The 20,566-nt window shown below is 42.7% G+C and overlaps 1 protein-coding gene across 1 annotated transcript in view; it reads right to left on the reverse strand.

The window, feature by feature from the left end:
- Nucleotides 1-2,172: 2,172 nt before the first annotated feature.
- Nucleotides 2,173-20,566, reverse strand: part of RSPH14 (radial spoke head 14 homolog) — a 208,494-nt gene continuing 190,100 nt past the window's right edge. The window contains exons 4-6 of the mRNA XM_074972656.1: nt 10,917-11,142; nt 3,997-4,133; nt 2,173-2,848 (exon numbers count right to left, since the gene is read on the reverse strand). Coding sequence (XP_074828757.1) covers nt 2,610-2,848; nt 3,997-4,133; nt 10,917-11,142 — 602 coding nt within the window. The 3' untranslated portion in view covers nt 2,173-2,609. The remainder of the gene's footprint in view (nt 2,849-3,996; nt 4,134-10,916; nt 11,143-20,566) is intronic.

Consider the following 20,566-nt stretch of genomic DNA (forward strand, 5'->3'; position numbering starts at 1 on the left):
AGAGGACGCCCTGACATCAGCACCCCCCCATAGCTCCGCACAGTAAGCAGGAGGCTCCCAGGAGCAGCTCCAAGGCAGAGGGCAGGAGCAGCAGAGCAGTGGGGAGAGGGGCACCTGAAGTGCGTGGCACTTGATAGCCTGGTGCGCGGCCACGCTGCCACACAGCTTAGAGAGAATATAGGAGTGCAGTGGTGCTGGGTGTCTACTCCATTGCATCTGTCCTCTGATGGAAAAAGGATGGAGGCAATGAATGATGATGAGGTGGAGGAATCCTAGAATACTTTCTCCTGGGTGCCAGAGTAAAAATACCTTAAGAGCAGAGGGTAGCACAAGTGTCTTTGAGGGTATGCAGCGACTCGTCAGTCTTGTCACTAAATAAGTTGGTAGTCTCAAATAGAAGGTTCTCAATTGTGGTTTGGATCTCTTTGGGAAAACTAGAGGCCTGTAGCCATGAATCTCTTCTCATGACTATCGAAGTAGCCCTAGAGTGTGCCGCTGTCAGCCACATCGAGGGGCACTTGGAGGGAAGTTTGTGCAACTAGCTTTCCTTCATCCAGGATGTCCTGGAACTGAGGTCCACATTCTTGAGGGAGCTTGTTCACAAATTCTGATAGCTTATTGTAATGTAAAAAGTCATATTTGGACATTAAAGCATGTTAGTTTGCTATCCGGAATGCTAAGCTAGCCAAGAAAAACAGCTTCCTTCCAAAGATGTCTAGTTGCATGGTATCTCTATCTGGGAGAGTGGACTTGGGCTGATATAGCCGACTTGGTTCTGTAACTGTGTGCATCACCAGGGAATTTGGGTTAAGGAGGGAAAAATTCCACTCCCATGGGGTGGAGGGGAGAGAAGTAATGCTTCTCAGCCTGCTTTGGGGCTGGGGGCTCGGACGTAGACATATGCCAGACTACACTGGGAGATTCCATGATAGCCTCATTAATCATGAGTGCCATTTTAAAAAGAGCTGTAGCCTGAAATATGTCTAGGAGCTTAAGGGTTTCATTCTGGACCTCCTCCAGAGGAGTCTGGAGAGTGCTGCAATTCTCCTGAGAAGGCCTGCTACTGGTTACAATCATCTGGACGTGAGGGAGAGACTGGTGATACTGCCTTGTCTGGAGAGCAGGTGGTGCTGGTTGATCCTCCTCCATCAGCTGCTCCCATGGAGATTACTACTTTGCTGGGTGAGGAACTCAGGATCCTCATACTCAGATGCCCAGAAGCATGGATCCCAGGAGCTCGATTAAATCCACTGTGATGGATCATAGTGGAAGAGAGGTGATCCCCATGCTCGGTACCATTGGTCCCTGGTCTAGAATTACTCTTGACAAGGCAGGGAAATGGAGTTGATCTGGAAGCCATGTCATGACTGATAGACCTCTGTCAGCTAGCTGAAGGGAGTGACAGTACTGACTCATATTTGTCCGATAGGTCTCCTTGTGTTCCATCACTGGGGCTGGGGGTACCATGGGACCTGTTTCTGTCAGAGGTGGATAGGAAAGAGATGGAGGCTGACCCTCCAGTTCCCAGCAAGGCCCTGGTACTGGCAAATGTTGCATCAGTGGAGTGGGGACCTCCCACAACAGTGTTGGTGCCACAAAAACTATGGACTCTGGAGCTGCATAGATAGCCACGTCTTCCAGGAGAGTGTATCGAGGACCCACATGGGGTGAACTGCCCAGTGTCCTGGGCTTTGTCAGGACTGTCGATGCCCTCTTACAGATGGAAGGTCTGCTTATGGACGATACCATTGGACTGTGGACTATCTGTGATATTTGCACTGAAAAGTCGGGCTTTATTAGCTGAATAATGTCCAGTTAGGTGTATCTATGTAACCTGCCTTCCTCCCCCCTTCAGAAAATGGACTGAACTATTAAGAAGGGGTTAGGCTTCATCAAAGAACATCATGGAGATCCTGAAAGACATGGAGCCTTCAGAAGATACAAAGTACCATAGTGGATGGTAGTCTCCACTCAAGAGATGTCACAGAAAAATCACCTGCAGAAGCATAAACAATCAAAGAGCTCCAGGGTTGGGCAGCCCCTGCAGAAGATGCTAGGGGGCTCTGAAGGTGTGACATCTCTTTCAGGGACTGTTAGGATGCTCCAAGATAGGTTGATTCCCTTTGGCTTATGCCAAGGAGCTCAATGAGAGGGCATGAGTGGTTTGTCTCCTTTACAAAATGTTACTGAGCTCTAGGAAAAATGAACCCCTGAGTGGGTTTTAAAGTTCTAGAATTTGAGGGACGGCAACATTTGCTTGCCATTCAGTTTGGTGCCTTGAAGAAGGACAGAAAAGGTACAGTGTGGGATGTAACCCCCAGCTATAGTACCTTCACTTATCATAGGTAAAAGATAGTTACACAGAATGGCCATACTGGAGTAATAAAGTAAATATTTCAGGGACTCCCTGTTCCCTATTCTAACCCCAAGACCACACTGTTCCCTATAGATTTCTATGGGCAGAAATACTGAGGAGCAGTTGTAGGTGAAGTAAAACTCTTGATGTGCTAAAACAGGTAGGGATTTAATACAGAACATTTGAGGGAAAAGTCTGTCACACAATGTGCAGGGGTTTTGCTGCTATTTTATTGCTTCATGATGCCCTGGGTTTAAGGTTTCCATTCGATGACTTTGATGGCAATTTTTGCTGCTCTGCTTACAGCCTCGCTGGAGTCATTCAACTGCCCTCGAAAAAGGTCCACATGGTTCAGTAGTGTCTTGCGACCCTCAGGTGCCTCAGACAGCACGGTTAGGGCTTTGATTGCATTCAAGCGTACTTTGCTGGTTTCATCATCGACCAGCTTCAGTAAAGGTGGAATGGCATCTGCACTAAGGGCTGCAAATTTCCCTGAGCAAGAAATAATTAGACTTAAAATTTGTTATTGACTATAATCAAATAACCACTTAACAAGCCTGAACCTGTTAATAAACAACCGTGACCACACACTACAAAGAGATCTAGCTCTATCTCCAGCTCTGGTTCTAGATTTTGAACACTTCAGTGTTTGGTAGTGCTGAGAGTTGTGGGTTTTGGTTCAGCCCATCTCTATTAGAGACCACAATAAACCTCCATTTTTTATTCTTGAGAGAAATCCCACTACTTTAGCTAACTCCCCCTACTTTCCACATTTTATTTATTTTACTTTGAAAAGAATCACTTCGATCTCAAGAGACATCAAATGATAAGAAAAAATGTCTCAGGGCAAATGTCTTCAGGAACACCCTACATTCTTTTCTTTTCTAAGACCGTCTAAGTAAATACTTAGATCCACTCCTGTGTCATCTTCCAGAGCAAGGGGGGCATTTGCAATGGTAGGCAGAGGAGGATTGAAACACAATTACTGTTATTAAGGATTCTTGTATGTCCAATTACACATTCAGCACACTGAAAAGTTACCCATTCGTGTTTTCAAAGTCATGTATCTGACTTTGATGAGAACTTATGCACTTCTCCAATTCCCACTCCCCCCCGGTTGTTGGGGGAAACGGTACCTTTTAAGCACACACAAAACTACAGGAAAGTAATGGAAAACGTAGGCACTCCTGCTCTCAGCTAAGGATTGCAGGTTCAAAGCATTCCCAGGGCAGTTGCTGGTTGTGGGACTCTGATCTGAACTTAAGGCTTCCTCCTAATAACATCTTTGAGGAAGGGTGGCGTTATAACCATTACTTGCCCTCTGCCAGAGTGAATCTTCCCCAGGCACAAGTAGGTCTGACATACATTTCCCTGAGCCAGTGGAGGTAGATCAAACCAACTATATTGCAATACCTAGACACTATGGACACAAAGTAGCTGAGGGACAGACCTAATGAAATGTCCTGTTTTTACTAGTTTCTGCAACAACTTTAGCATTATCTGAACGTAGATTTTTTTAAAATTTATCTTGGAAAGTTATGAAATAAAACTGTCAGCTGATCAAATGGCACTAGTCTGATAGCTGAACGAAGAATTCTCTGCTTTACAGGATGTATCCCAGCAGGAGCTGCTTCTCTCACCTTGGGTCGTAATGGTGGCATTCATCAGTGCTCCTGCTGCATTGGCTTGGACCTCAGGATCTGAATCCTCCAACAGGCTGACCAGCACTGGGATAACCTCTTCATCCCACATGACATTTTTTCCTTCCAGAGGGACACTGAGGAAGAGAGAAGGTTAATGTGCTTTCTTGAACCTATGTCAACAATCATAGAATCATAGAATATCAGAGTTGGAAGGGACCTCAGGAAGTCATCGAGTCCAACCCCCTGCTCAAAGCAGGACTAATCCCCAACTAAATCATCCCAGCCAGGGTTTTGTCAAGCCTGACCTTAAAAACTTCTAAGGAAGGAGATTCCACCACCTCCCTAGGTAACGCATTCCAGTGCTTCACCACCCTCCTAGTGAAAAAGTTTTTCCTAATATCCAACGTAAACCTCCACCACTGCAACTTGAGACCATTACTCCTCGTTCTGTCATCTGCTCTCACTGAGAACAGTCTAGATCCATCCTCTTTGGGACCCCCTTTCAGGTAGTTGAAAGCAGCTATCGAATCCCCCCTCATTCTTCTCTTCCACAGACTAAACAATCCCAGTTCCCTCAGCCTCTTCTCATAAGTCATGTGTTCCAGTCCCCTAATCATTTTTGTTGCCCTCCGCTGGAGGTTTTCCAATTTTTCCACATCCTTCTTGTAGTGTGGGCCCCAAAACTGGACACAGTACTCCAGATGAGGCTTCACCAATGTCGAATAGAGGGCAACGATCATGTCCCTTGATCTGCTGGCAATGCCCCTACTTATACAGCCCAAAATACCATTGGCCTTCTTGGCAACAACGGCACGCTGGTGACTCATATCCACCTTCTCGTCCACTGTAACCCCTACGTCCTTTTCTGCAGAACTGCTGCCTAGCCATTCGGTCCCTAGTCTGTAGCAGTGCATGGGATTCTTCCGTCCTAAGTGCAGGACTCTGCACTTGTCCTTGTTGAACCTCATCAGATTTCTTTTGGCCCAATCCTCTAATTTGTCTAGGGCCCTCTGTATCCTATCCCTACCCTCCAGCGTATCTACCTCTCCTCCCAGTTTAGTGTCATCTGAAAACTTGCTGAGGGTGCAATCCACACCATCCTCCAGATCGTGAATGAAGATATTGAACAAAACCGGCCCCAGGACCGACCCTTGGGGCACTCCACTTGATACCGGCTGCCAACTAGACATGGAGCCATTGATCACTACCCGTTGAGCCCGACAATCTAGCCACCTTTCTATCCACCTTATAGTCCATTCATCCAGCCCATACTTCTTTAACTTGCTGGCAAGAATATTGTGGGAGACCGTGTAAAAAGCTTTGCTAAAGTCCAAGGAACAACACACCCACTGCTTTCCCCTCATCCACAGAGCCAGTTATCTCATCATAGAAGGCAATTAGATTAGTCAGGCATGACTTGCCCTTGGTGAATCCATGCTGACTGTTCCTGATCACTTTCTTCTTCTCTAAGTGCTTCAGAATTGATTCCTTGAGGACCTGCTCCATGATTTTTCCAGGGACTGAGGTGAAGCTGACTGGCCTGTAAAGTTTCCAGGATCCTCCTCCTTTTTTTCTTAAAGATGGGCACTACATTAGCCTTTTTCCAGTCGTCCGGGACCTCCCCCGATCGCCATGAGTTTTCGAAGATAATGGCCAATGGCTCTGCAATCACATCCGCCAACTCCTTTAGCACTCTCGGACGCAGCACATCCGGCCCCATGGACTTGTGCTTGTCCAGCTTTTCTAAATTGTCCCGAACCACTTCTTTCTTCACAGAGGGCTGGCCACCTCCTCCCCATGCTGTGCTGCCCAGTGCAGCAGTCTGGGAGCTGACCTTGTTCGTGAAGACAGAGGCAAAAACAAGCATTGAGTACATTCGCCTTTTCCACATCCTCTGTCACTAGGTTGCCTCCCTCATTCAGTAAGGGGCCCACACTTTCCTTGACTTTCTTCTTGTTGCTAACATACCTGAAGAAACCCTTCCTGTTACTCTTAACATCTCTTGCTAGCTGTAACTCCAGGTGTGATTTGGCCTTCCTGATTTCACTCCTGTATGCCCGAGCAATATTTTTATACTCTTCCCTGGTCTTTTGTCCAATCTTCCACTTCTTGGAAGCTTCTTTTTTGTGTTTAAGATCAGCAAGGATTTCACTGTTAAGCCAAGCTGGTTGCCTGCCATATTTACTGTTCTTTCTACACATCGGGATGGTTTGTCCCTGTAACCTCAATAAGGATTCTTTAAAATACAGCCAGCTCTCCTGGACTCCTTTCCCCCTCATGTTATTCTCCCAGGGGGTCCTGCCCATCAGTTCCCCGAGGTTGTCAAAGTCTGCTTTTCTGAAGTCCAGTGTCCGTATTCTGCTGCTCTCCTTTCTTCCCTGTGTCAGGATCCTGAACTCAACCATCTCATGGTCACTGCTTCCCAGGTTCCCATCCACTTTTGTTTCCCCTACTAATTCTTCCCGGTTTGTGAGCAGCAGGTCAAGAAGAGCTCTGCCCCTAGCTGGTTCCTCCAGCACTTGCACCAGGAAATTGTCCCCTACCCTTTCCAAAAACTTCCTGGAATGACTGTGCATCGCTGTGTTGCTCTCCCAGCAGATATCAGGGTGATTGAAGTCTCCCATAAGAACCAGGGCCTGCGATCTAGTAACTTCCGTTAGTTGCCGGAAGAAAGCCTCGTCCACCTCATCCTCCTGGTCCCGTGGTCTATAGCAGACTCCCACCATGACATCACCCTTGTTCCTCACATTTCTAAACTTAATCCAGAGACACTCAAGTTTTTCTGCAGTTTCATACCAGAGCTCTGAGCAGCCATACTGCTCTCTTACATACAATGCAACTCCCCCACTTTTTCTTCCCTGCCTGTCCTTCCTGAACAGTTTATATCCATCCATGACAGTACTCCAGTCATGTGAGTTGTACATGTACAACTGACTACAATCACCTACCATTCCCCCCCTTCATTTCATAACAAGAATGCTGATGCAGAATTCTCCTCTGTTCTGTTTGGAGCCAGATTATTCTGAATGTTAGAGGGCACTTTAAACACCCATGCTAGAGCTACAAACCGGACAGGGGAGAGGTCAGTTCGTGGCAGAGTGGTTAGTGTTGAAACTACATGCTCAATGCATAGGAGAGATAGGAAGTATGGCAAAAGACCACCCTGGCTTAACCAGGAAATCTTCAATGATCTGAAACTCAAAAAAGAGTCCGACATAAAGTGAAAATTAGGTCAAATTACAAAGGATGAATATAAACAAATTACACAAGTATGTAGGGACAAAATTAGGAAGGCCAAGGCACAAAATAAGATTAAACTAGCTAGAGAGGTAAAGGGTAACAAGAAAACATTCTACAAATATATTATAAGCAAAAGGAAGACCAAGGACAGAATAGTCCCGTTACGCAATTGGGGGGAGGGAACAATAACAGAAAATGTGGAAATGGCAGAAGTGTTAAATGACTTTTTTTGTTTCAGTTATCACCAAAAAGGTTGGTAGTGACTGGACATCTAACATAGTAAATGCCAGTGAAAATGAGTAGGATCAGAGGCTAAAATAAGTCACCAGGGCCTGATGAAATGCATCCTAGAATACTCAAGGAGTTGACTGAGGAGATATCTAAGCCATTAGCAATTATCTTTGAACAGTCATGGAAGATGGGAAAGATTCCAGAAGACTGGAAAAGGGCAAATATAGTGCCAATCTATAAAAAGGGAAATAAGGACAACCTGGGGAATTACAGACTAACTCAGGTTAACAGACTAACAGTTAACAGGTTAACTTCTGTGCCCGGAAAGATCATGGAGCAAATACTTAAGCAATTTGCAAATATCTAGAAGATAATAAGGTGATAAGTAACAGTCAGCATGGATTTGTCAAGAACAAATTGTGTCAAACCAACCTGATAGCTTTCTTTGACAGGGTAACAAGCCTTGTGGATAGGGGGGAAGCAGTAGCTGTGGTATATCTTGATGTTAGTGAAGCTTTTAATACTGTCTCGCATGACCTTCTCATAAACAAACTAGGGAAATGCAACCTAGATGGAGCTACTTTTAGATGGATGCATAACTGGTTGGAAAACTGCTCCCAGAGAGTAGTTATCAGTGGTTCACAGTCAAGCTACAAGGGCATATCAAGTGGGTTCCCTCAAGGATCCGTTCTGGGTCCAGTTCTGTTTAGTATCTTCATCAGTGATTTAGAGAATGGCATAGAGCAGGGTTCTCAAACTCAATTTACCTTAGGGCCAGTACCAGTCCTCAAATCCTCCGAGCGGGCCAATAATGTCACTGAAGATGGTGTTCACACCACCTCCCAGCCCATTTCCCACCCTTTTTCCTCACTCCCTTGGCCTCATATGCTGCCCCGGCTGACTCTGCCCGGCGACTAGTGACGCTGCCTGCATGGCTGACTCTGCCCAACAACTAGTGATGGTATCTCTGTCCCTCTCCCCTAGCCAACTGGGAGCTGTGGGGGGCGGCGCTTGTAGCAGGCAGTGTGGCTGCATGGGTCTGTCCTCTGTGGCTCTGCCAGCGACAGCAGGGATAGGGAACCGCTTGCAGAGAGCGGAGCTGACCGAGGTGAACGACACATTGCCGAATGCAACCCCTGGGAGGGTCCCAGGAGCAGCAGGATGGAGCAACATTGGGGAAGGGGCATGTAAATCTCTCCTGTCCACTCTCCTTCTGTCCCCTGACCCCGCCAGCAGCCATGAGGGCTGGATGAAAGAACTTTTTAAAAAGTTTCTGCGGGCCGCAGTGGGGAGGTTCTCGAGCCACATGTGGCCCATGGGCTGGGACTTTGAGACCCCTGGCATAGAGATACATTTATAAAGTTTGCGGACGGGGTTGCAAGTGCTTTGTCGGATAGGATTAAAATTCAAAATGATCTCGAGAAATGGTCTGAAGTAAATAGGATGAAATTCAATAAAGATAAATGCAAAGTACTCCACTTAGGAAGGAATAAGCAGTTGCACACATACAAAATGGGAAATGACTGCCTAGGATGGAGTACTGTGGACAGGGATCTGGGGGTCATAGTGGATCACAAGCTAAATATGAGTGAACAGTGTTATGCTACTGGGAAAAAAAAAAGCAGACATCATTCAGGGATGTATTAGCAGGAATGTTGTAAGCAAGACACGAGAAGTAATGCTTCAGCTCTACTCTAGGCTGATTAGGCCTCACCTGGAGTATTGTGTCCAGTTCTGGGTGCCACATTTCAGGAAAGATGTGGACAAATTGGAGAAAGTCCAGAGAAGAGCAACAAAAATTATTACAGGTCTAGAAAACATGACCTATGAGGGGAGATTGAAAACATTGGTTCTGGAGAAGAGAAGACTGAGGTGGGTGGGGGGCCATAACAGTTTAAGTACATAAAAGGAGGAGGGGAAAAAATTCTCCTTAACCTCTGAGGATAGGACAAGAAGGAATGAGCTTAAATTGCAAAAAGGGCTGTTAAGGCTGACATTAGGAAACGCTTCCTAACTGTCAGGGTGGTTAAGCACTGGAATAAATTGCCTTGGGAGGTTGAAGAATCTCCGTCATTGGAGATTTTTAAGAGCAGATTAGACAAACACCTGTCAGGGATAGTCTAGATAATACTTAGTACTGCCATGAATGCAGGGCACTGGAGTAGATGACCTCTTGAGGTCCCTTCCAGTCCTATGATTCTATATAATACCTCAATACTCATTGAAGTATTTTGGTGATACTAGCAGTGAGCACTGGGGTTGAGTGCCTAGTATTTCCACAGCCATTTGCCTTTAAAAGCCAGAAACCAAGTGTTCATATTATCTAATATTCTAAATCTTAAATGTGGTGCCTCACAAATAACTAGGGTGACCAGATGTCCCGATTTTCTAGGGACAGGCCCGATTTTTGGGTCTTTTTCTTATATAGGCTCCTATAACCCCCCACCCCAGTTCCGATTTTTCACACTTGCTGTCTGGTCACCGTACAAATAATATAAAATACAAGGTCTTTGCCTTGATGCAGGCTTGTAGTTGAACTCTTGGGTTTGATTCACTAAAAACTCTTATTGGTGTACTCTGTGGATGATGAATTTAAGTCTTAAATGAAGAGCCACAGTATGATCCTGAGTGCACAGATCTCATTTGTTTAAGAAGATCTGCCATAATGTAGCTCCCTATTCAGCATCTGTTTGGGCTGAACTTAGCATGGTAGTTTTCATAAACAATGATGCCATTTCCATGGAAGATTATTATATTGAACTGTATTACATCATAGTGACCAACTGTGTTATCCTTCACCATACTGCAGAGTTCTATTAACAACAACTTGCATTTATATTGTATATTTTACTCCAAGGATTGTGAAATGCTTTACCAACTTAACGAACTGATATACAAAGTATACACAGGGATGTTTTATCCATTGAAATGCAGCTACTCTAGGATGAAATACAGCAACTATTTAACAGTACATAGTAAGAAATACGACAAAGTTTATAATAGGAAATGAAGAATGCTGTATCCAAATGAAAATTTAGGTAGGCAAAAAATAATTTAGTTTATTTTAACATTCCTCCTCTTGCAAAAAGTTTTATGGGATCGATCTTGTGATCATAAATTATCAGGATTTTGGTTCTACACTGTCTCATATACAAAATGGTAGTTCCAGCAGTGCTGCACTGCTTAGCACCATGCAGGGGCATTAGCTCACTACTAACACAGGCGGCAGGTGTTGCGGGTGGAGGGGAAAGAGTGCCATCTACTGAATCGCCAACACCAGAGCAGCTGAGTCCATGTATACATCTAGCCTGATGTTACGTTGCAATGTGAGATGTGACAAGTTTAAAGTGTAAGGTGGTACAACTGCAAACTAGTGCATGGGACTCAATCAGTAGATAGATATTGTTTTGGAACAACCCATGTGCATAGTTCTTTCTTTCCGTTACCTAATTCCCAAAAGGGCACGGGCAGCTTTGCTCCTGATGGCCACTGATGGATGAGTGAGCTTTTCCTTCAGAATGGGAACAGCGCCTGTTGCTAGAGCTTCAAAAGCCTCTACACATAGGCAGCCAGAGAGCGTGTCCAGTATCAACTCTTGGATTTCATCCATTTCAGTTTTCAGTTTAAGAACAAGTGAAGAAATCAAATTGCTTTCCACTATGCCAACAGCACCTGCAGGCGGAGACAGAAAGGAAACTTGGACTGAAAGTGCTAAGGCATTTAATGCTTCAATCAACATTTTGAAATTTGCTACTATGATGAAAATGTACCCAGCTATTTCTGTCCCTACAATAGTGTGGTGTTGAGAGAGATGGAGACTGTTGTAACTGTGGGCACCGTACCAGCACTCCTCCAACATTTCCCCAGGATTTATTTGGCAAATTTCACCTCTATTTGCAAACTGTAAGCAATTTATAGTTTTTTCAAATGTATTCTCTTGCAGAGTCATTCCCTTCAACCTTATTCTCTCCAGCGTCATTTGCTAAGAGGCAACAAATTATCTACTGCCACAGCTCATGCCTGTTCCTACAATGATTTCAACCCAGGTGAGGCTCAAGTTACAGTTGCTCTGATGTTCCCAATATCCACAAGTGCAATATTTTTCCCTATAATAACTCCTCTGAGAGATTACAAGAGTGGAATAGCTGTGTGCTCCCTTACACCATTCCTTGCAATAATTTATACTGGTAGAAACAGGGGGCTTTGAGCTTCCCAGCTGTCAGCACTTCGCTACGTCCTAGAGAGAATAATCTTGCTGGGCTACAGCACAGCTGTGATCTGCCCAGCAAGCCAGTTCTCTGTGAGGGCTGAGTGGCTAACTCTTAAGTGTTCTATTTCTTAGACAATACTAAGCCAACATTACTAACAGCATTGCCATGGAAAACTAGCAAGCAGAAGAGAACCCATTGTCCACCAGTAACTATGTGGAAACAAAATCCTCAGTGTCTGGTTGCTAAGACAGTTCTTTGGTTGCTAAGAGAAAAGTGGCTCCATTTGAAGTGATTCATATGTAGTTGGATAAGGAAGTATGAGAAGCAAAAAGGCTGTCTCCTTATTCAGGGATAAAGGGATCTTTCCTGCAAGTACAGCTAGAAAAGGATTTCAATGACCTTTTGTTAACCCATGGGAAAAATTCCTTGAGTTCACAGTCAAGCCTAAGAATATGACCCTTTATCAATGTATAGAACAGAATAACTTCTACTCTACTTCTGAGGTTTTGCTGACATTGAGTAATTTCATATGTCATTAGCTTACTGGACTTTACTCTCGTAATGCAGAAGAAGCCATGACAGTGATGTTGTTAAAGCTTTTGCTACCTTTGCTACATTTGGAAGCCAGTTGCTGTAGGAGTACAAAAATGATTAAGTTGGAAAAAATGAAAATTGGAATCATAAAAATTATGTTGAAGGCTACAAATAAGTGATGATTTAAGCTTGGAACTGTGTATTGTGACAGGACAGTGATGTGGGGAGAGCATATACATGTCTTCCGTAATGCCATAGATCAGTGTGACTGCACTGGGGAGTCATGTTGCCAAGGCATGATATTGTAATTAAGCATGATTTCCATTTTCCTTTCTTTAACCAATTTTCTTTTTCTTTTTCCGGCACGAGGAGAGAAAAACTCATGACCAGATTCTGGCCCCATGATGGAACAAAAGGGATGATTGGCTTCTCTAATGGGCCAGTTAAAGATTCTCTTCATGAAGGAATAAAGTCTGTATCGCTGACTCTCACTGACTTTTGACTCCTTTGCCATAGAGCTGTGTTGGGGGTGGGCTGGAGAACAGCGGGGATATAGCACGGAGTGCTTTGTGTGCCAAGAACTCCTGGCTGGCAGCTTGGTCCCTAGAGAACTGATCCTGCAGGAATAACTGAGAGCAGCCTAAAATATAACCTGTGGGGGCTGACCTACATATTTCTCACACCGGTCTGATCCCAAAAATCTGCCTGCACATGTTTTGAAGTAAGTTGTGTAGTAAGAGACACACTTTCAAAAAACAGCCTTTAAAACTGCCCCCTTAGTTGTTCATGAGAAAAATCTCCCCATAAGCCCACTGGCACATGAGACTAGGATAGCCAAAAACTTCCTAATATTTGCAAATGTAGGTCTGCCATGCAAATAACTATGTGCAAAATTGGGGGTTTCAATGTCAGAGGAGGTTTTGACCTGCAAGCAGATAGAATCATAAAATATCAGGGTTGGAAGGGACCTCAGGAGGTCATCTAGTCCAACCCCCTGCTCAAAGCAAGACCAATCCCCAACTAAATCATCCCAGCCAGGGCTTTGTCAAGCCTGACCTTAAAAACTTCTAAGGAAGGAGATTCCACCACCTCCCTAGGTAACGCATTCCAGTGCTTCACCACCCTCTTAGTCAAAAAGTTTTTCCTAATATGCAACCTAAACCTCCCCCACTGCAACTTGAGACCATTACTCCTCATTCTGTCATCTGCTCCCACTGAGAACAGTCTAGATCCATCTTCTTTGGAACCCCCTTTCAGGTAGTTGAAAGTAGCTATCAAATCCCCCCTCATTCTTCTCTTCCGCAGACTTAGTCTTCCCTGATCAGATGGCATGCTGAATGCAAAATGTAAAAATAAATATAGTGAGGAACGGAAGTTAAAAGCTCTACATTCCTCCTGCTTCCAGGCCCTGTGTGTAGTTTTCATCCACAGCCATACGCTGTTCCTCAGGCAAGGGTCACAATCTAGGCATTAACATTTCATAAGACAAACATGCTTCTCATATAGCACACTCAGCTCTGATATAAGCCATGACAAGCAATCAGTCACTTTCATTTTCCTTCTGTCTGTTATTACTTTTTCTCTTAACACTTTTTCTCTCATGCCTATTTTCTGTTCATGTTTGTCCATTCATCAAATCTTCTTAATTCCTTTCTGCCAAATATTTGCCATGCATCTCTTTCTGCCTCGTGCTATCCCATCATCTTTTCTCTCCTGTTTCCATCTCTCTCACGCCTTCCTTCTTGAGTACTAGCCTAGCACTTTTGCTATCTCCAATACCATTACTCTACCTGCAACCTTACATATGTCTTTTGCTGCATATAAAAATTAATGTCCCATGTCTCTGTGTTTGCATCCTTCACTTCTCGTCTCTTCATATGGCATTGATCTATTTGACTGTTTGCCCCATTTTCATTGACTTTTGAGTTTGTGTCTGCCAGTTAATGTTTATTGATCTTCTTTGACTCAGTCATCTTTAATCAACTGCATTTTTTCCTCTTCATGGCTCGCCATTGGTGGAGGCCCTTGCTATTGAGGCTCTGAGTGCAAAATATGTGTCACACCCACCATCTTGTCTCCTTCTGTTGCACAGAGCATCTAATATAGTCCAAATAGTGGGCTTGGAGCTTGACAAACAAAGTAGGAACACAGGGTCTCTCCCTAAAAGAGCCTACAATCTGTAGAAAGAGGTTGCTGGCTGGACAGTAACAAGAAGTAGTGACTTCTTGAGTTGAGGAATCACAGCTAGTTCCACAATTTCTGTTTAGATGGGTTTTTAAAAAATATTTCATTTTACTTACTTACTTTTGTGCAAGTACTTTGGCTCTTTTCACTGCTAACATTCATCTGCTATGTCAAGTGTTCTGTGATGGAGGTTCAGTCTCTGCTCCAAGACAGAGCAGCTTGACAGGACTGCTACCATGATGAGAAGGTACTAAAGAAACCTGCACAGTTAAGAATATGATCTAGGAAGATGGGCTGCTTCTCCATCCCAAAGGCTTCACTGAAGTCAAGCGATGCTAGTGTCAGCAGAAAAGAGACTGGTTTACAGAAGACTGAAAAATCCAGACTGAAATTTGGTTTTTTTTCCCCTTAGGAGACCGAGTTATACCAGAAAAGATCAGGGGACTAGAGAAGTGAAAAGAAAAGGAAAGAGAAATAATCAGTGAACATTTGTAGGGGTGATGCTTGCAAATTAGAGCAATCTTAAAGTGAAAGAAGTGAATTCCTTACACCTGACTGTACAAACAATGGATGGGGAGGGTGAGCTGGCAGCTCCTGCAGCTTCTATGCTGCTGACAAATGCAGTGGCATCCCTTGAACTCTTAACTTTCCACTGAAATACTGGCACTTCAAAGGTGACTTACTTGGTGCAGCAGTAGTGCTGTGATTTGTCCAGTCTACCAGATACATTTGGAGCAGTGAATAGTAACACTTAAGGTTTGTAACAGAATGTACTCCTGTGTCCACACCCTACACACTATTGTAATAATCTTCTCTCTCTCTGTAGTTGATAAACTTGTTCTATTGTTATATCTAATCCAGTGTGTTTAAACTGAAATGTTTGGGAAACTCCATTTGGGGTAACAAAGTGTATGTGTATTATTTCTGTTAAAGAAATGCAGACTTTATATGAATTTTTATTGTTCAGCAGAGGTCTGGGCAATACCAGGCATACATTTCTGGGGGGAAATCTAAGACCGTGAGTGTGTTGGAGTCACCTTGCAGCATAACCAATGCTGGTAAGAGCCAAGGTGTGGCTGGCTGGCTGGCTGCAGCACACGCAGAGCTAGCTGGGCATGACTTGCCTGCCAGAGACTGTTTGTGTGCAGTCCAGACTGGAGGTTACAGCAGCAAAGGACTGTAAAGGGCACCCCAGGTTAGAAGGCAGGGTTGACACAAGCCACTCATTAGTCCAGATTGTAGCCTGGGCACGTCACAGGGACATCTAAGGCTATGTGAAAGAAGTGTTACAAAATGTAACTTGCTGTCATTGGAATTGCATAGTTAACTTCAGTATTGATCCATTTTCCCCTGAGAACTTGCATTTTCCCTTGGGCCACTTTTTCTTCTTATTTCCGCACTCATCTTCTCCTTCTCACAGCCCTCTGGCTAGTCCCATTGTCTCCTTTCCTGTCATTTTTGAAAAAAATAGACTCAAAGTGGTGTTGCCATTTTATTGTGTTCTCTCAATCAGGCTGTAGGACAAAGTTTTAAGTGTTTTATGAAATTTTGCAGGGGACATAATAAACATTTACAAATAACAGTATTTTTAATTCCCTAAGCAATTACACTACATTATTGATTACAAACGTCATTTTTAAAATCAAAGCCACTTTAAAAATGTCCTTTTTAATGAGAAGCAAACATTTGAAAAGCTCTAGTAAATATTGTACAGTGTGGAACACTGTAATTAAGTTAAAGAAACTGGCTTTATCTCAGCACAGATTTCTATATTACATGTCATTTTTTAATATGAAGCATTGAGTTGCGATTTCTAGATATTTACTTGCAGTCCTCAACAGAGCACCTCATTGTAGTGAAGGACAGAAAACTAAAAGAGGAAACAGAACCGGATCTGATACATCTTGTAAACTGTCCAGCACATAGTAGCTGAGAAAGTCCAACACGGAAGGTCACTAGCTGCTGGAAGCATAAAAATGCATCAGTAATAGGTCTCAGACACTTTTTTGTGTCATGTAGAGTCAGTAAGCCTTACCTGTAACTGCAACATCATGCTTCTGACATCACCAGCATTCTAGATTAGGAGCAACCTATTTTTAGGGCAATTGTGTGATTAGCAGCATAGATTAAATGCATGCAGTAGCTCAGTGCTTCTCCAGTATTTCCTTTCTGCAGGCCAATTTGTAAAGGAGTGATCCTCTCTGTGCTCCTCCCATCACAACACCCTGATCCACCACTGTATGGTTCTCAAAATGTTTCATTCATTGGACCACTGGAAAGAATTGACCACTGGTGGTCTATAAAACACAGTTTGAAAGTCCCATAGTAGCTAATGTAATTTTAAGATTGAGAATGCAGGGCCCTCTACTCTCCCCCAAAAGATATGTCAACGAGTAGATAAAGGATAGCAGTATGCTTGAACTAGACTAATATTTCCTTCCAGGGTGTTTGGAGCAGTGGATAGGCCCACCAAAAGTGAAAAAGAGCCCACCTGTGTGCACTACTTCCAACATCTAGCTAACTATGTTCAGTCTTCTTACTGAAGAGAGACATTCTATAGACATCCCTTGAAATGTCAAACTAATTCTCTTTTAAATGCAGATCCAAATCTGTGCTCTGTTTACAGTAAAGTTGTCTCAGAAAGAAAATCAGTGTCTACAAGAATACTCAGAGAACAAAAATAATCTTTTGTCTGAATGTTCTCAGACAGGCAGAAAGGAAACACTTCAGGGTTTCCAAATTAAAAAATAGATCCTGGATTACATTTTTACATAGGAATTACACACTAGATCACACAAACGGTCCATCAAATTCAGCATCCTATCACTGACAGTGGTCAGTACCAGATGCTTCAGGGAAGGGCACCAAAAAACTCTGTTGTGAAAAATTATGGAACATCTGTTTCTTCCCAGCCCTGTCAGTTAGTGGTTGGCTCATGCCCTGAAGCATGAGCATTTTATCTTTTATGATACAAATTTTCATCCTGTCTCATTTAATTCTGAATGTTCACCATCCATATAAAGTCTAATCTCTTCTTCTGAGATCTTGGCTTCAACTGTATATATTGGATGATCATAAATTAGGAAACATCTTGTAGTGTATGCAAAATAATTTAATTTATTTTGTTCAGAAGAAAATGTTGTTTGGCCACAGTTTCTTGTCTGGGATAATTCACTTACTAACTGCAATGTGATTCTCACGTGTTTATGAACTCCCTCCCCTGTGAAGATCTTTCTAAAAAACAACATGAAGGTAGGAAACAGATCTGACATTTGTATTGCTTGCTCTGAAGAGCTGAGTTCAAATGATATACAGTGAATTAAAGCATTCAGATGATAACTAATCCTCAGGATCTGTGCTCCAGCCATGTGCTACAATCAAGTTTCAGATGTGACAGATTACAAATCCTTCGTTGCTCCTCTGAGCAGTAAGGGAGACGTACAAATATAGAGTAAGAGCAAAGTGACTCATAAAACACCCTGCCATAAAAGGCTCTGATGACATCATTGCTTCCACAAACACCTGGCATGATTTAAGTTGTTTACAGAAAGGAAAGATAATTCAATGCATATAACAAAGCGAACATGTTCATAAGAGAATTTGGATTGATTCAGGTCTCTTCAGTTAATAGTGGATTTTATACCTGCCTAAATACTTGTGCGTGTAGATCGAGGGCCCAGACAATCATTAACTGTTACTACAATAAGCCTCTACCAGATCTAATAATTTATCAAATGCTGCTCTGCATTTTCCATTGACTGTCTAAGTCCACGATGTAGCTCTCTGAGTTTGGCTGCATTGTTTTTTCATTATTTGTTCTATTCCCTGTGTTCTAAACAGGCTTTGATATTGCATGTAGGATATTCTCATTTAAACCATTTACCTTATTATATTTATGAAAAGTCCTAAAACTGACTCCTGCATATAGAAGTTGACTTTTCACTTCTCTGACAGTAAGGCCAAGAAGTTAGAGACTACCTTGGCACCCTAAACAATTATTTTAAGCTCTGATTTAAGGATGGACAGCCCAATATTTAAAAAGAGAAAAAATCATTCAATTGCAGCCAAGGGATACACTAAAACAAATAAAATAATCATCCATATTTGTGATACACAGGCTCTGTAACTATATACATGTATTTTATTTTCTATCACAGTCATGCCTAGAGGATTCAAATGAGATCATAGTTCCATTGTACTAGGCATTGTACAAATGCATAAGAGCCAGTCTCGGCTTCAACAAGATTACAGACTAAATGGAGAAGACGGACAAAGGAGGGGAGGGGAAATATAAATATAAGTATAGAGAGATAGAGGTCAGTGAAAGGGTATGGAAATGATCCCAGGTCTCTTGATGCTCAGCCCACTGCACCATCCACTAGACTACACTGCCTCTCAAGATTCTCTCTCTCTCTCTTTTATATGGCATAAGAATGCAAAGCTAGTATAAATTCATTTTCATCTACAAGCTACACTTACAGGTAGAGATGGCATTTTGGCTCTATATCTCCATTTTCAGACAACTTTCTTGAAACACTACCTTTCACTCTGAAATGTCTTACGTTTGGTCTTAATGCAGAAATTTGGTAGGTTGTTTTTTTTTTAATTAAGTTTCATAAAAATGTGTTGAGCAGCTTGAGTTATCTAAGCATCGGGAAAGAGTGGTTTATAAATGTTAATTGTTTTTAAACAATGTTTTTACAATCAGGCTTTTCATTTGTAAATTTCATTTAAACAAGAGATAGTGAAACATTTTGGATAAAATATGAACTGACTCTCACCATTCTTCGTCCAAACAAAACATGAATTTCTGAAGTTTGAAAAGATTTTTCTATCTTAAAAACAAAAACAAACAAAAAAAAGGAAGAAAAATCTCCACATCTCTGTACCTGTTGGATATAGCTGAAATCCCATGAAAAGGGCTATTCTGGCTTTTCTCCCAGTGTTTCCAATCCAAACTGAGCTTGAAATGGTGAGGTTTCCAGTCTCCTTTAAAGGGCAGGCACACAAGAGGGGAGTGTTGTTTTCTCCGTGCTGTGAACAGTTGTTGGCATTAGTATACAGCTAAGATTACTTAGGTAGCTTGAAAAGGGGCCAACAAGCAGCTCCACTCTTAGAAATAGCAAAATAAATCAACAAAGCAAAAATGGACCACATTTCTGGGATATACATGAACAACTCACATTGACTTCAACAGGAATTGCATGCATATATCTGAGGTCAGAATTTGGCAGAGAGAAAAAGAGAAGCACACACACATTTCTCTCCCAACAAAGAATAAACACACTCAATGTTCAAACACCTTCTTGGACACTGGGAAAGCTCACTGCTGAGAGCAGTGGTAGTGCTTCACACTAACAAAAGTGGTTTTCAACTTTTAAGTCCAGCTACTTTAAGGGCCAGAGGAATTAAGGGCACTTCACTTGGGCTCCTTCCTAGAAATGTGTACTTACAAGTTTTCATTTTCCAGATTTTTTTGCTGTGAACACTGTTTTTTCCTTTCTTTTTTGTGCAAAAAATTAATTAGATTACTTATTGAAATTTAGGTAAGTGTAATACTTTAGTTAATTCTTTGATTTTTGTAAAGTGTGTGTGAATTTTGCAATATCAGCATGATTTCTAAAATTCTGCCCTAATTCTATTTTTGTCAGAAAAAAGAGCTTCTCATGCTGTTGATAACAGAGATGGGGGATTTACAGAAGGCCATGTGCTGCTGGACTCATACAAGCTGAGTACTACTTTACTCCATGAGTACTCCCAGTTACTTCAGTGGGGCTACTTGACAGATAAGGAACTACTCAGCATGAATAAGGGAATTAAAATACAGTCAAGAGAAAGGTAGTTTTACAAGTGAAAAATTGTCTTTGAGACAGGAGAAAATGCAAACTATTTAAGGCAAGTATGCCCCTTTTTCTTTATGCTTCATTGCTAATTCCAAAGATTTAGGATTACCCTTACAGGGTAGCATTTAGCTTTTTGACTGACTTGTGAAATCTTCTGGTGGACCTAAGGATCTCTTCGCGGAAGCCTGAAATATCTGCTGACATTTCTACAACAAAGCATCAGAGAGGAAGGAGTTAAGGCTGCACTTTTGGCAGTGGAAGCCACGCCCCTTTGTCCCTGCTGGGCATGCTCCAACTGCTGCTACAGTATAAAAAGAAGCAGCC

The sequence above is a fragment of the Natator depressus genome, chromosome 15 (assembly GCF_965152275.1).
Source record: "Natator depressus isolate rNatDep1 chromosome 15, rNatDep2.hap1, whole genome shotgun sequence".
In the NCBI taxonomy this organism is placed as follows: Eukaryota; Metazoa; Chordata; order Testudines; family Cheloniidae; genus Natator; species Natator depressus.